The sequence below is a fragment of the Thamnophis sirtalis genome, unplaced genomic scaffold (assembly GCF_051295495.1).
Source record: "Thamnophis sirtalis isolate CommonGarterSnake01/CBP01778 unplaced genomic scaffold, rThaSir2_p1.2 scaffold_2, whole genome shotgun sequence".
NCBI classification, from domain to species: domain Eukaryota; kingdom Metazoa; phylum Chordata; class Lepidosauria; order Squamata; family Natricidae; genus Thamnophis; species Thamnophis sirtalis.
In genome coordinates this window covers 42707690-42723509 of record NW_028261382.1, presented here as the reverse complement: position 1 = coordinate 42723509, position 15820 = coordinate 42707690, and the positions used below count along the sequence as shown (strand labels likewise).

At 46.1% G+C, this 15820-nt stretch overlaps 1 protein-coding gene across 1 annotated transcript in view; it reads right to left on the bottom strand.

The window, feature by feature from the left end:
• Positions 1-5627: 5627 nt before the first annotated feature.
• CNIH2 (cornichon family AMPA receptor auxiliary protein 2) overlaps positions 5628-15820 on the bottom strand; it is a gene marked incomplete in the record, with an annotated part of 32247 nt that continues 22054 nt past the window's right edge. Inside the window, 3 exon segments of the mRNA XM_087703704.1 lie at positions 5628-6186; positions 8198-8341; positions 10976-11088. Coding sequence (XP_087559830.1) covers positions 6159-6186; positions 8198-8341; positions 10976-11088 — 285 coding nt within the window.

The following is a 15820-nucleotide window of genomic DNA, read 5'->3' as shown; positions in this document are numbered from 1 at the left end:
CTCCTTCAGACCTTCCCTTTTCCCCTTCCCCATTTATCTTTTCTTCTTCTTCAATTCCTTTTCTTCTTTCCCTCCCTCCCTCCCTTCCCCATTTATCTTTTCCATCCTCCCTTCTTCCATTCCCTTTTCTTTCTTCTTTCCCTCCCTCCCTTCTCCTTTAGACCTTCCCTTTTCCCCTTCCCCATTTATCTTTTCCTTCCTTCCTCCCTTCTTCCATTCCCTTTCTTCTCTCCCTCCCTTCTGCATTTATCTCTTCCATCCTCCCTTGCTCCCTCCCTTCTTCCATTCCCTTCTTTCTTTCCCTCCCTCCCTTCTCCTTTAGACCTTCCCTTTTCCCCTTCCCCATTTATCTTTTCCTTCCTTCCTCCCTTTCTTCTTTCCCTCTCTTCTTTCCCCTTCATCCCTTCCGCATTTATCTCTTCCATCCTCCCTCTTCCCTTGCTTCCTCCCTTCTTCCATTCCCTTTTCTTTCTTCTTTCCCTTTCTCCATTCTCCCTTCTTTCCCTTTCTCCATTCTTTTCCTTTGTCCCTTCCCTATTTATCTTTTCCATCCTCCTTCCTTCCATTCCCTTTCTTCTTACCCTCCCTCCCTCTTCTTCCCCTTCCTTCCATCCATCTCCCCTCCCTCTCCCCGATTTATTTCTTCTCCCTTTTCTTCCTTTCTCACCCTCCCTTCTTTCACTCCCTTCCTCTTCCTTCCCCATCTTTTCCCTCCTTCCTTTCTTGTTTTCTTGCTCCCTTCTTCCATTTTCCTCTTTTCCCACCCTCCCTTCTTTCACTCCCTCCCTGTTCCTTGTCTCGCCCTTCTTTTCCTTCCCCATCTATCTTTTCCTTCCTTCTTTCCCTCTCTCCTTCCCTTCCCTCTCTCCCCTCCCTTGTTTGTTTGTTTGTTTGTTTGTAGTTTATTTATAGGCCGCCCTTTTCCCTGAGGGGACTCAGGGCGGCTTACAATCAAAAAAGGAAGGGGAGTGTAGGACAATACAAAAAAAAAAAAGAAATGTGCACAAAGTAAATTAAACTATAAAACTCAACATTCACTCAGCATTCGGGAGGGGCAAAATAAGATTATCCCCAGGCCTGACGGGTTAGCCAGTTCTTGAGGGCTGTATGGAAGGCCTGGACGGTGGTGAGGGTACGAATCTCCACGGGGAGATTGTTCCATAGTGTCGGAGCTGCAACTGAGAAGGCTCTCCTCCGAGTAGTCGCCAGTCGGCACTGACTGGCGGATGGAATACGGAGGAGGCCAACTCTATGCGATCTGATGGGACGCAGGGAGGTAATTGGCAGAAGGCGGTCTCTCAAATAGCCAGATCCACTACCATGGAGCGCTTTATAGGTGGTAAGTAAGACCTTGAAGTGCACCCGGAGACCAACAGGTAGCCAGTGCAGCTCACGGAGGATCGGTGTTATGTGGGCGAACCGTGGTGCGCCCACGATCACTCGCGCGGCCGCATTCTGGACTAGCTGAAGTCTTCGGATGCTCTTCAAGGGCAGCCCCATGTAGAGCACATTACAGTATTCCAGCCTAGAGATCACAAGGGCTCGAGTGACTGTTGTGAGGGCCTCCCGATTCAGGTAGGGCCGCAACTGGCGCACCAGGCGAACCTGGGCAAATGCCCCCCTGGTCACAGCTGAGAGATGGTGGTCAAAAGTTAGCTGTGAATCCAGGAGGACTCCCAAGTTGCGGGCCCTTTCTGAGGGGTTTAAATTTTGTCCCCCCAGCCTGAGTGATGGTATGGTGGTCAAATTTTTGGGAGGGAAACACAACAGCCACTCGGTCTTGTCTGGGTTGAGTATCAGCTTGTTCGCTCTCATCCAGTCTTTAACGGCTTCCAGTCCCCGGTTCATCACGTCCACCGCTTCATTGAGTTGGCACGGGGCGGACAGATACAACTGTGTATCGTCCGCATATTGGTGATATTTTATCCCGTGCCTTCGGATGATCTCGCCCAGCGGTTTCATGTAAATGTTAAATAGTAGGGGGGATAGGACCGACCCCTGCGGCACCCCATAGGTTAGGGGCCTCAGGGACGATCTCTGCCCCCCCACTAACACCGACTGCGACCTGTCCGAGAGATAGGAGGAGAACCACTGCAAGACAGTGCCGCCCACCCCTATCTCCCGCAGTCGTCGCAGAAGGATACCATGGTCGATGGTATCGAAAGCCGCTGAGAGGTCAAGGAGAACTAGGATGGAAGCATGGCCTCCATCCCTAGCTCTCCAGAGATCATCAGTCAATGCGACCAAAGCGGTTTCTGTGCTGTAACCGGGTCTGAAGCCAGACTGGAAGGGGTCAAGATAGTTAGCTTCCTCCAAGGTACGCTGAAGCTGGAGAGCCACCACCTTCTCAACAACCTTCCCTACAAAGGGAAGGTTGGAGACTGGACGATAGTTATTAAGAATAGCTGGATCCAGAGACGGCTTCTTCAGGAGGGGTCTCACCACCGCTGTCTTAAGCGCGGTGGGAAAGTACCCCTCCCGAAGAGAAGCGGTAACAACCGCCTGGATCCAGCCTCGTGTCACCTCACTGCTGTTGGCAACCAGCCAGGAGGGACACGGGTCCAGTATGCAGGTGGAGGCACTCACAGCTCGCATAGCCTTGTCCACATCCCCAGAGGCAACTTCCTGAAACTCAACCCAGAGATGGTTTGCCAAGTTTTCTCCTTGTGTCTCGGCTGGATCTACTGGGGTGGAGTCCAGGTCCGCTCGAAACCGGGCAACTTTGTCCGCCAAGAACTGGACATATTCCTCAGCCTTACCCTGTAAGGAGTCCCCCGTCTCCCTCCTATTTAGGAGGGAGCGGGTTATCCTAAACAGGGCGGCTGGGCGGGACTCGGCGGACGCTACCAAGGAGGCAATGTATGTTCTTTTTGTTGTTCTTAGGGTCCGAATATACTCCTTGGTGCATGCTGTCAAAAGTGCCCGTTTCGACTCGGACCTATCGGACCTCCACGAGTGCTCTAGGCGTCTCCTCCGGCGCTTTACCTCTCGGAGCTCCTCAGTAAACCAAGGAGGCCTCCGGGGGCCGCTGACCCGGAGGGGCCGTAGCGGCGCAATCCGGTCGAGAGACTCCGAAGCTGCCGAGTGCCAGGCAGCGACGAGGGTCTCCGCCGAACTGTGGGCGAGGGTATCAGGAATAACCCCAAGCTCCGTCTGGAACCTAACAGGATCCATCAGTCGCTTGGGGCGGAACCAGCTGGTCGGTTCCTCCTCCCTACGGTGGAGGTTTGGCCTCCGGAAGTCTAGCCTCAGTAGGTAGTGGTCTGACCACGACAGGGGTATGATCTCATTACCCCTCAGACCAAGATCGTAACTCCACTGCTCCGAGAGGAATACGAGGTCAAGCGTGACCTCATCTCCCTAATCTATCCTGATCCCACAATCATTGGGGAGGCTGTGGCAGTCGTAAACGCGAGGACCGTTGCTGTTGTAACTTCGGTTGCTAAATGAGTAAGCCAAGCGCCATGGAGGCAGGGGGTCAAGGCCCTCCTCCTTTCCAAGTGAATTGGCATTGGAAGGAAATCATCCACAGAAGACAGCGGAACTCCTGGCCACAATCAAATCATCGTCTTTTATTTCCAGTAGGGCTTGGTTTTGTACAGCGGCCCCCAAGAGCGGTAGAAATGGGGGCCACTGGTCTCCCCCACTTCCCTCCCCCCCAAAAATCCAGAGTTTGAGCTCCTGTCTGCTCCATTTGAGTTGTTTTTGTTAAAAAACAACAACACGTCAGCCCATTGTGAGCCGGGTACAGAAGTGAGAAGGATGGAGAGAGAGAGAGAAAAAAGACAGGAATAGATGGAAAAATATAGGAAAAAAAGAAAGAAACCGAGATGGACAGTTTTTGTGGTGGTTTGGGCTAATTTGGGTTAATGCAACCCCATAAAGTTCTAAGGCAAAGATTTCCAAATTGGGCAACTTTAAAGACTTATGGACTTCAACTCCCAGGATTCCCCAGCCAACAACTTGCACAACTTTTGAGACTTATGGACTTCAACTCCCAGGATTCCCCAGCCAATAAGTTACACAACTTTTGAGACTTATGGACTTCAACTCCCAGGATTCCCCAGCCAATAAGTTACACAACTTTTGAGACTTGTGGATTTCGGGTGGACGGTGAATGGCCCCTCCCAGAGGAAAGAAAAGAGGAGCGACGGGGGAGTGGAGTTTGCAGGAGACCAATAGTTCGCTTCATTGGTTCGTGACTCTCCCGAGACTCCTGGCCAAATTCTGCAGATCTCAGCTTGGCAGCTCTCCAAGCCTGATAAGGTCTGTGACTGTAAATCCTCCTTTAAAAGATTTTGCTGGATGTGAAAGAGCAGAATTCACAGGGAATTAATAAAAGGGTTTTTTTGTCGGGACAAGGAGTTGGGTTCGGGAAGCCTCGGTCAGAACAAAGAGAGCCTATAACCAATTAGGACAAATGGTGGTTGAATTAAGTTTAATCCAATTTAACTAAGTTTGTTTAATCCTTTAACTAAGACTGACTGAGCTGGGCGGCTGGCTTGCAGACGTCTGATTACCCAACTAGGGAATGTCATCAGGGTTAGTGAAGGTTTGGTTTGCAACCTTTATAGATCCTTCCATTTTTCCCCTCCTCCCCATCAGCAACCAAGACCTGTTTTCAACGATTTAATGAAGACAGGGTGCAGCCTTCTGAAAGAGGCCGAAACACAGAATAAATAACTTTAAAAAAAAATTAGAAACCCAAATAAATACATATTTTTGCAATTTTATAAGGCTACGTTTCATCTTTTTAAAAATATTTTTTTGGGGGGGTGGGAAACCTTAATATTTTTAATTTTATCGTTTGTATTTTGTACACAGCCCCTCTCTGAAGTGGATGGGCAGTTAAAGAAAAATAAGAAATCAATAAATATGAATTAAAAGGGGCGCTTGCCAGCTTTAACCAAGCGAACTTCTCAACTCTTGCTTCTTAGGGGTTCGACGGAACGATAAACCGAAAGGGGGGCTCGATCGATCGATAAAATAAATTCTGCAAAAATCTTGGTGGTGGTGTATTTTTTTTTTAAAAAAGGAAGGCTGATCACTAGATCAGAAAAGCCAATCCTCCACTCTTAGGAGCAGTCTAGCAGATTAAGGCTGTTGCTTTCGAGCTGTTTTTTTTTGTTTAGAAAATTTAGGGGCTAGGATCCATAGTTTTCTCTCCCCCCCCCCCCGCCACCCCGCCCACTGGCTTTAAAAACATTAAAAATCAAATTCACTTTGATTATCGCGGGAGTGGGGCTTTCTAATATGAAATCCCACCCACCCACCCCTGAAGAGAGAGGCTGGCTTCCCTGCTCGTAATTTGAGGGATGAAAAGGGCGGAGTGCGTGAAAAGGAAAAGAGAAAAGAAGAGAGAGAGAGAGAGAGAAAGAGGGGTTGATCTATCGCCATAGCAACAGATGCTGGTCTCAGCATCCCTCGGCTGCCTGGGAGCATCCAGGAAGAGAAAAAAGGGGGAAAAAACATGGAAACAAAACATCCTGGGGGTTGTGTTGTTTTTGCAACCCCCCCTCCTCCCCCCAAAAGCCCTATGGAGTTTTTTTGGGGGGGGAGAGAAAAAGAAGGGAAAAGATCCTCCCCTTCCTCAAAATCTCTCCCCCCAATATATATATACATCCTCCTCAATTAAATAGCTGCCAAATATTGGAATTTTCCTCTTGGTTCCTTGGTTTGATTGTTGTTTGAGAAGTGGGGTTTTGGGGGGCTCCAGACTACCCCCCCCCCCCCAAAAAAAAGGAGGGGAGGAGGAACTCAAAGTTGGGCTAAGGCAGGAATCGGTCCAACCCAGAGAGGGGATAAGATGGAGGGAGGGGGGAGAAAGAAGGGGGTCTTCTGCACCCCAAATCCACTTGCGGGCTTTCCGAAAAGTTCAGCCAGGAAGCGGCCGGCCATGGGGGGGTGGAGGAGGAGGGGGGAGAACAGAAACACGGCCCACCCCTCTGAAAAAAATGGGAGCAGCAGTGGCTTTCCGGCTGGTTCGGCTTCCGTCAGGCACGGGTGAGTCCATTTCGGCTTAGCGTTTCATCCTCCAGGAAGGTTGGTTGGTTGGTTGGTTGGGTAGGTGGGGGTCTCGATTCATCCCGGAGGAACCGAAGGGGGTGGGGGGGAGCGGGGATATCGATCCGAGGGTCCTGCCCCTTCGGTTGGCCCGGTTAGAAACTCACCAGGGTATAAACCATACTGGACATCGGAGAGAGACGGAAGAGGAGAAAGAAAGAAAACGGTGGTCAGAGAGAAGTCCTCGGTTTATGGCCACCATCCAGCCCAACATGTCTGCTGCTAAGCGGAACGTTGGTTGAGGGAGAGGGGCCCCACTGTACGGCCTTTCCGGCCCACTGTCGTTAAATGAATCGCTGCGGTTGTTAAGTTTAGTAAGATTAAGTGATCTAATCTGGCTTGGCTTGGCAGAAGGTCGCAAAACGGGATCGCCCTCCCTCCTTCCCTGCCTTTTCTTCCTTCTTTCCTTCCTTTCTTCCCTCCCTTCCTCCCTCCCTCTCGTTTCCTTCCTTCCTACTTCCCACTCTCCCTCCCTCCTTCCTTTCCTTTCTTCTTTCCTCTCTCCCTTTTCCTTCCTCCCATTCTTCCCTCCCTTTCTTTTTCTCCCTTACTCCATCCCCTTCTTCCTTTTCCTTTCTTCCTCCCTCCCTTTTCCTCTCTTCCTTCCTTCCTCCCTCCTTTCCTCCCCTTCCCTTCCTCCCTGCCTTTTTTCCTTTTCCTTTCTTCCTCCCTCCCTTTTCCTCTCTTCCTTCTTCCCTCCCTCCTTTCCTCTCTTTTTCTTCCTTCCTTCCTCTCTTTCTTCCTTTCTTTCCCCCTCCCTCCCACTCTCCCTTTTCCTCTCTCCTTCTCTCCCCCTCCCACCACTCCTTTCTCCCTCCCTCTCTTTTCCTTCCTTCCTGCTTCCCGCTCTCCCTCCTTCCTTCCTTCTTTCCTTTCTTCCTCCCTATCTCTCTTTTTCTCCTTCCTCTCCTCCTTTTCCTTCCTCCCATTCTTCCCTCCCTTTCTTTTTCTCCCTTACTCCATCCCCTTCTTCCTTTTCCTTTCTTCCTCCCTCCCTTTTCCTCTCTTCCTTCCTTCCTCCCTCCTTTCCTCCCCTTCCCTTCCTCCCTGCCTTTTTTCCTTTTCCTTTCTTCCTCCCTCCCTTTTCCTCTCTTCCTTCTTCCCTCCCTCCTTTCCTCCCTTTTTCTTCCTTCCTTCCTCTCTTTCTTCCTTTCTTTCCCCCCTCCCTCCCACTCTCCCTTTTCTCTCTCCTTCTCTCCCCCTCCCACCACTCCTTTCTCCCTCCCTCTCTTTTCCTTCCTTCCTGCTTCCCGCTCTCCCTCCTTCCTTCCTTCTTTCCTTTCTTCCTCCCTATCTCTCTTTTTCTCCTTCCTCTCCTCCTTTTCCTTCCTCCCATTCTTCCCTCCCTTTCTTTTTCTCCCTTACTCCATCCCCTTCTTCCTTTTCCTTTCTTCCTCCCTCCCTTTTCCTCTCTTCCTTCCTTCCTCCCTCCTTTCCTCCCCTTCCCTTCCTCCCTGCCTTTTTTCCTTTTCCTTTCTTCCTCCCTCCCTTTTCCTCTCTTCCTTCTTCCCTCCCTCCTTTCCTCCCTTTTTCTTCCTTCCTTCCTCTCTTTCTTCCTTTCTTTCCCCCCTCCCTCCCACTCTCCCTTTTCCTCTCTCCTTCTCTCCCCCTCCCACCACTCCTTTCTCCCTCCCTCTCTTTTCCTTCCTTCCTGCTTCCCGCTCTCCCTCCTTCCTTCCTTCTTTCCTTTCTTCCTCCCTATCTCTCTTTTTCTCCTTCCTCTCCTCCTTTTCCTTCCTCCCATTCTTCCTTCCCTTTCTTTTTCTCCCTTACCCCCTTTCTTCCTTTTCCTCTCTTCCTCCCTCCCTCCTTTCCTCCCTTTTTCTTCCTTCCTCTCTTTCTTCCTTCCTTTTCCCCCCTCCCTCCCACTCTCCCTTTTCCTCCTTCCTTCTCTCCCACCCCCTCTCTCTTTTCCTTCTCTTTCTTTCTTTCTTTCTTTCTTTCTTTCTTTCTTTCTTTCTTTCTTTCTTTCTTTCTTCCTTCCTTCCTTCCTTCCTTCCTTCCATCCTCCCTCCCTCCCTCCCTGTTGTAAGTCAAGACCTATCTCCACTTGTGGCACTGTTTCTGGCTACTTTGGGATGACCGATGAGAGAAAAATGGGGTAAAAGGGAAGCAGCCATGGAGGGACTCATACCTGTACAGGTAATAGAAGAAAGACAACAGATAAAAAGCCAGTTTGCACCATGATTCTTTCTGGCAATAATTTAAGATGTCAGCATTCATGATAGAGACGGCATCGTACATGACTTCTGAACCATCAGCCGGGCGGTGAAAGTACCTGCAGGAAGGGAAGGCAGGGGAAAATGAAAAAATAAGGAGCTCGTAAAATGTCCGAGGGTGAACTCAACTGGCCAATTTTTTTTACCTCAAAATGGCTAACCGTGAACTCAACATGGGCGATTTTGACTTCAAAACGACCAATTGTGGCCTCCAAATGACCAATTGTGTCTCAGAATGACCAATTGTGGCCTTGGATTGACTAATTGTCTCTCAGAATGACCAATTGTGGCCTCAGAATGACCAATTATGACTCAGAATGATCAATTGTGATCTCAGAATGATCAATTGTGATCTCAGAATGACCAATCTGGCTTCAGAATGATCAATTTCACCTCAGAATGACCAACTGTGACCTCAGAATGACCAATCTGGCTTCAGAATGACCAATTTCACCTCAGAATGACCAATTTGGCCTTAGAATGACCAATTGTGTCTCAGAATGACCAACTGTGGCCTCAGAATGACCAACTGTGACCCCAAAATGACCAATTGTGACCTCAACATGGCCAATTCTGAGGGTTTCACCTCAGAAAAAGAGAAAGAAAACCTAGGAATTTGGGGTGCTTTCCTTCAACGTTAAAACCAAACCTCGTTTCTTTTCCCTTCCTTCCTTTTGATTCTTTCTTCTTTCCCCTTCCTTTTCCTTCCTTCAGCTTCTTCCTTCCTTCCCACTTTTCCTCCTTTCCTTCCTCCCTCCCTCCTTTCTCTTTCTTGTTCCTTCCTTTTGCTTCTTCCTTCCCCATCCTTTTTCTTTCTCCTTCCTTCCTTCCTTCCTTCCTTCCTTCCTTCCTTCCTTCCTTCCTTCCTTCCTTCTTCTTTCTTTTTCCTTCCTTCCTTCCTTCCTTCCTACCTTCCTTCTTTCTTTTTCCTTCCTTCCTTTTGCTTCTTCCTTCCTTCCCCTTCCCCTTCCTTTTTCTTTCTTCTTCCCTTTCTTCTCTTTCTTTTTCCTTCCTTTCTTCCACTTCTTCCTTCTTTTCTTCCACTTCTTCCTTCTTTTTTTCTCCTTCTTCCCTTCCTCCCTCCCTTTCTCTCCTTCCCTCCTCCCTCCCTTCTTTCCTTCCTCCTTCTTCCCTTCCCTTTTCCTTCCTTCCATCCATCTTCCCTCCCTAATTCTCTTCCTTCTCCACTCTTCCCTTCCTTTTCAGCACCCCCCCCCCACCCTTTGCCCCCAGCAGGAGATTCATCCTTAACAAAATGCAAATTCAAAAATGAGATTTTGGGTTAAGTTCCTCTCACAAAGGAGAGCTTATTATTTTTAATGCGCAGCTCGAATAGGTTGAGTTTTTTCCACCCCTTAGGGAACAAGGGGGGATCAGTTCTATAATTGAAATTATAAGAATGTTTTTTTCCTAGGTTTTTTTCTCTCCTTAAATCACCTTTGTTCCCATCTGACTTTGTTCTCTTTAAGATTTGGCTGCCGATTTCCTCTGTGGCTTCACAGCCCCTCTTCGAGACCCCTCCCCACCTGCCCCCCCCGGCCTTAAAACAGGACCCTGAGAGCAGAGAGGGGGAGAATTCGGACCTGCAAATTGTTTAGAAAGCCACTTTGCTCCAAAGCGATCAAGCAAAGGTGTTTTTGGAGCAAGGCAGGATGGATTCAGAGCTATGCTGGCTCACTTGATTTGGGGCATTGGGGCAGAAAAGAGGGAGGGAGGCAGGCTGGCAGGAAGGAAGGAAGGAGTAGAGATAGGAAGAAAAAGAAGGAGGGAGGGAAGGAGGAAAAGAGGAAGGAAGGAAAAAGGAAGGAAGGAAAAGAACAAAAGAGGGAGGGAAGGAAGAAGGGAGGAAGTGAGGAAGGAAAAGAAGGAGGAAAAGAGGAATGAAGGAAAAAGGAAGGAAAAGAGGGAGGAAGGAAAAGAACGAAAGAGGGAGGGAAGGAAGAAGGGAGAAAGGAAGGAAGTGAAGGAGGGAGGGAGGAAGGAAGGAAAAGAAGGATGGAAAGTGGGAGGGAGGAAGAAAGGAAATAGGGAGGGAGGAAAAGGAAAGAGGGAGGGAGGGAAGAAGGGAGGGAGGGAAGAAGGGAGGGAGGAAAAGAGAGAGGGAGGAAAGAAGGAAAAGAGGGAGGAAAAGAAATAAAAAGGGAGTGAGGGTGGAAGTGAGGGAGGGAGGCAGGAGGAAGGAAGGAAAAGAAGGAGGGAGGAAGGAAGGAAAAGAAGGATGGAAAGAGGGAGGGAGGAAGAAAGGAAATAGGGAGGGAGGAAAAGAAGGAAAGAGGAAGGGAGGGAAGAAGGGAGTGAAGAAAAGAGGGAGTAAAGAAGGAAAAGAGGGAGGAAGGGAGGAAAAGAAAGAAAAAGGGAGGGAGGGTGGAAGTGAGGGAGGGAGGCAGGAGGAAGGAAGGAAACGAAGGAGGGAGGAAAAAAGGAAAAGAGGGAGGAAGGAAAAGAAAGAAAAAAGAGAGGGAGGAAAGCAGGAAGAAGGAAGGAAAAGAGGGAGGAAGAGAAATAGGGAGGGAGGGAAAGAAGGGAGGGAGGAAGGAAAGGAAACAGGGAAGGAAGGAGATAAAATAGAGGGATGGAGAGAGAAGGAAGAAGGAAGATCACACAGCTATTTTCCACTAACCCATCACCTGCATTTCACTGGCCTGGGTTCCCTCTGCAGGGGGAAAGGGTGGGTAGGGGGGCTTCCCTCTTACCTCCACAAGTGGTAGAAGAGGAGGGGGATGTTGAGGCCGAGAGTCACCCATTCAGCGGCACAGAGGAACATCAGGCAGAAGAGGCCATGGATGGAATATTCCGGAACCACGAGCTGTCGGACAGAAGAAAATTCAAATTCTCCCCAACCAATCCTATCCGATTCTTTTATTATTATTATTTTTTCACCGTGTGGTTCGATTCTTACGGGGTTCGCAACCACAATCTCAGCTACACAACCCTGATCCTCAGAAAATCCCCCAACAATACCCTTCCTTTCTCCGGCGCGAAATCCGTCCTGCTCTAAACGGATTTATTCCGGGCTCCGTTTTCACGATTCTAATCGGAGCAGGCGATCTTTGGCAACCTTAGCAAAGAGGATTTTTGTGTTTTTTTTTGCAAAGATGCCTCATTGGGCACACGCTGCAAAAAAAGAGGATTATTTCCCCCCTCGTTTATTTGTGCAGGGAAGGCATAATTAGCGAGGCAACCTTTAATCTTTTTTTTTTTAAAAAAAAAAACAAACTTGGGTATATGATTTGCAATGATAATCAATGTACTAACGTACATTGGGTTGATAACTGCTGATTTTACATGCGACCGAAAGCGGTGATGTGCAGAGAGGTTTGTGATCAAACGACATGCTAAATAGATATGTAACTGATGATATTTTTTAATGTGTGTTTTTGTTTGTTTTAAAATTAAAAAAAAAAAACTTTAAAAAAAACCCCAAACTTGGATATGAAGGATGAGAGAGAGGAGAGCTAGGGAGAAAGGAAGAGAGGAAGAAAGAGAGGGAGAGACAAAGAAAGGGAGAGAGAGAGAATGGGAGAAAGAGAGAGAGAGAATGGGAGAAAGAGGGGAAGAGAGAGAGAGAATGGAAGAGAAGGAACGAGAGGAAGATGGAGAGAGAGAGAGAGAGAGAAATAGAGGGAGAGAGAGGGAGAGAGAGAGAAAGGGATAGAGAAAGAGGGAGAAAGAGAAAGGGAGAAAGAGAAGGAGAGAGAGAAAAAGAGAGGGAAAAGGAGAAAGAGGGAGAGAAAGGGAGAAAGAGAGGGGGAGAGAAAGAGGGAGAAAGAGGAGAGAGAAAGATGGAGAGAGAGAGAGAAAGAGAGGGAGAAAGAAAGGGAGAGAGAAAGGGGGAGAGAGGGGGGAGAGGGAGAGAAAGGGAGAAAGAGAGAAAGAGAGGGAGAAAGAGAAAAATGGGAGAAAGAGGGGGAGAGAGAGAGAAAGGGAGAAAGGAGAAAGAGAGAGAAAGATGGAGAGAGAGAGAGAAAAAGAGGGAGAAAGAAAGGGAGAGAGAGAGAAAGGGAGAGAGAAAAAGGGGGGAGAGAGGGGGAGAGGGAGAGAAAGGGAGAAAGAGAGTGGGAGAGAAAGAGAGGGAGAAAGAGAGAAAGAATGGGAGAAAGAGGGGGAGAGAGAGAGAAGGAGAAAGAGGGAGAAAGAGGAGAGAGAAAGATGGAGAGAGAGAAAAAAAAGAGAGGGAGAAAGAAAGGGAGAGAGAGAGAGAAAGGGAGAGAGAAAAAGGGGGGAGAGGGAGAAAAAGGGAGAAAGAGAGGGAGCGAGAGAAAGGGGGGAGAGAAAAAGAGAGGGGAGAGAGAGAGAAAGAGGGAGAAAGAGAGGTGGGAAGGGAGTGAATGAGAGGGAGAGATTGAGGGAGAGAAAGAAAGAGAGGAAATCAACCTTAGATTTTATACTTATTAATAGTCACTGGCTGATTAATGAGTTCATGACAATTGTGTGATCAGCCCAACGTTTTATTGTCAGGTGTCACAACAACCCTGCCATAAATCTAAGATCGGATGGGTTTGAAGTGGGAATGGTATCAGAAATTGCAATATGAACGAGCTGACATTTGGTTTCTGAGCCCGCCCCGATCTGCTTTTGCAAAAAGAAATCGCAATGCAAGAATAATGCGATATAATGCAAAAATAAGATTGCAATCAAATTGCGCCGTATAAAAATGCAATAAAAGAATGCAATGTACGGCAACGTAAGAATGCACTATAAGGCAATATAAGAATGCAGCATAAGATACAATAATGCAACAAAAGAATGCAACGTGCTGTAAGATTGCAGCATAATAATGGATTATAATAATGCAATAAAAGAATGCAACAAAAGAAAATGTAAGAATGCAATATGAGAACGCAGAATAATAATGTATTACAATGCAATCAAATAATGCAATCAAATAATGCAATATAAGAATGCAGCATAATGGATAATAATGCGATAACAGAATAGAATTAGAATAAAATAGAATAGAGCTGGAAGGGACCTTGGAGGTCTTCTAGTCCAGCCCCCTGCTCAAACAGGAGAACCTGTACCATTTCAGATAAGTAACTGTCTATACTATAGCCTTAAAAACCTCAAGTGATGGAGCGTCCACAACTTAAGAATAAATCTTAAATATATTATAAGATATAAGAGTGCAATATAATGCAATATAAGAACACAGGATAATAATGTGTTACAATGCAATCAAATGATACAATATAAGAATGCAGCATAAAGTATAATACTGCAATAACATAAAATCTAAGAATGCAACGTAGTGTAGTATAGAAGAATGCAGAACGATAATATAATGCAATAAAATATTGCAACAGAATGTAACAGAAGAATGAAATATAGTGCAATATAATAGTGCAATATAAGAATGCAACATAATGCAACATAAGAAGGCAGAATGATAATGTATTACAATGCAATAAAATAATGCAATAGAAGAATGAAATATAGTGCAATATAATAGTGCAATATAAGAATGCAACACAAGAAGCAGAATGATAATGTATTATAATGCAATAAAATGCAACAGAATAATGAAATATAGTGCAATATAAGAATGCAATATAAGAATGCAACATAAGGCAGAATGATAATGTATTATAACAATAAAATGCAATAGAATAATGAAATATAGTGCAATATAAGAATGCAATATAAGAATGCAACATAAGGCAGAATGATAATGTATTATAATGCAATAAAGTAATGCAATAGAAGAATGAAATATAGTGCAATATAATAATGCAATATAATAATGCAACAATAGAAGGCAGAATGATAATGTATTATAATGCAATAAAATTCAATAGAATAATGAAATATAGTGCAATGTAATAGTGCAATATAAGAATGCAACAGAAGAAGGCAGAATGATAATGTATTATAATGCAATAAAATAATACAGCAGAAGAATGAAATATAGTGCAATATAAGAATGCAACAGAAGAAGGCAGAATGATAATGTATTATAATGCAAGGGAATGCAATATAAGAATGAAGTTTAGTGCAATATAAGATTGCAACATAACGCAATATAAGAATGCAATGATGGTGATGATGGTGGCAGCCACATCAAGATGGAAAGAGGGTCAAATTAAGGGGTCAAATTTGGCTTTTGTTACCCCTGACCAAACTAATCTCTTTGGGGCGGCCCAAATTGAATCTCTGCTCAGCAGAGCTCAGCATCTCCTCCATCTCTAACCCCCAGTGCGCCAGCCGCTGCCTTCCTTCCTTCGTTTCAGATTAATTTAGACTGACAGGAACAAGCTGCAACAGATTTGACAGGAACAGGCTTCACTTTGTACTCTGTGTGTGCAAAATGTGCACAAAGCCACACTTTCAGACAGGAATAACCCTTCGCGGTGGGCGCCCCTAAACCCCCGGGTGGCTTGGAGCTGGTTTTAGCAAATCGGGGCTTTGTTAAGAACAAGGGAGCAAAGCTGGATATGATGGATGTTGTGCTTGCTTTGGAGAGAGGGGGAGGGAGGAAGAGAGAGAGAGAGAAGAAGGTATAAGATGGATGGATAGATGGCTGAAAAGAGAGAGAGAGAGAGAGAAAGAGAGAGAGAAAGATAGGAGATGGATAAATGGCTAGAACAGATGGACAGAAAAGATGGAAGGGAGGGAGGAAGAGAGAGAAAGGAAGAGGGCAGGAGGAAAGAAGGAAAGACGGAGAGAGAGAACGGGAGGGAAGGAAGGAAGGAAGGAAGGAAAGAAAGCTGGGGAGAAAGGAAGGAAACACAAAAAGGATGTATGTATGATGGCCAGAGAGAAAATATAAGAAAAATTGATAGATAGATAGATAGATAGATAGATAGATAGATAGATAGATAGATAGAGATAGATAGAGATAGATAGATAGATAGATAGATATAGAGATAGATAGATATAGAGATAGATAGATAGATAGATAGATAGATATAGATAGATAGATAGAGATAGATAGATATAAATAGATAGATAGATAGATAGATAGATAGATAGATAGAGAGATAGAGAGATAGATATAGAGATAGAGAGATAGATAGATAGAGATAGATAGAGATAGGGATAGATAGATAGATAGATAGATAGATAGATAGATAGATAGATAGATAGATATAGATAGAGAGGTAGACAGAGAGCTAGAGCTAGCTAGAGAGATAGAGCTAGAGCTAGATAGAGAGATAGAGATAGATCGATCGATCGATCGATCGATCGATCGATAGATGTAGGTAGGTAGGTGGATAGGTAGACAGGCAGGCAGGAAGGCAGGCAAGAACGAAAGAAGGAAAGCCAGGGAGGGAGGAAACATAGAAGTAGAAAGTAAAAGATGGATGGATGATGGCTAGATAGAAAATATACGAAAGATAGATATCTAGCCATACCCATTTCCAGCAATCATTCTTCATATATTTTAGCCTCCAGTCCCCTAATCATCTTTCTTGCTCTTCACTGCCCTTTTTTCTAAAGTCTCAATATCATGGCAACCCATTGGTAGGGGACCTTGGAGGTCTTCTAGTCTAACCCCAACCCTGCTCAGTCACGAGATCCTATACCAGTAAGGACAAATA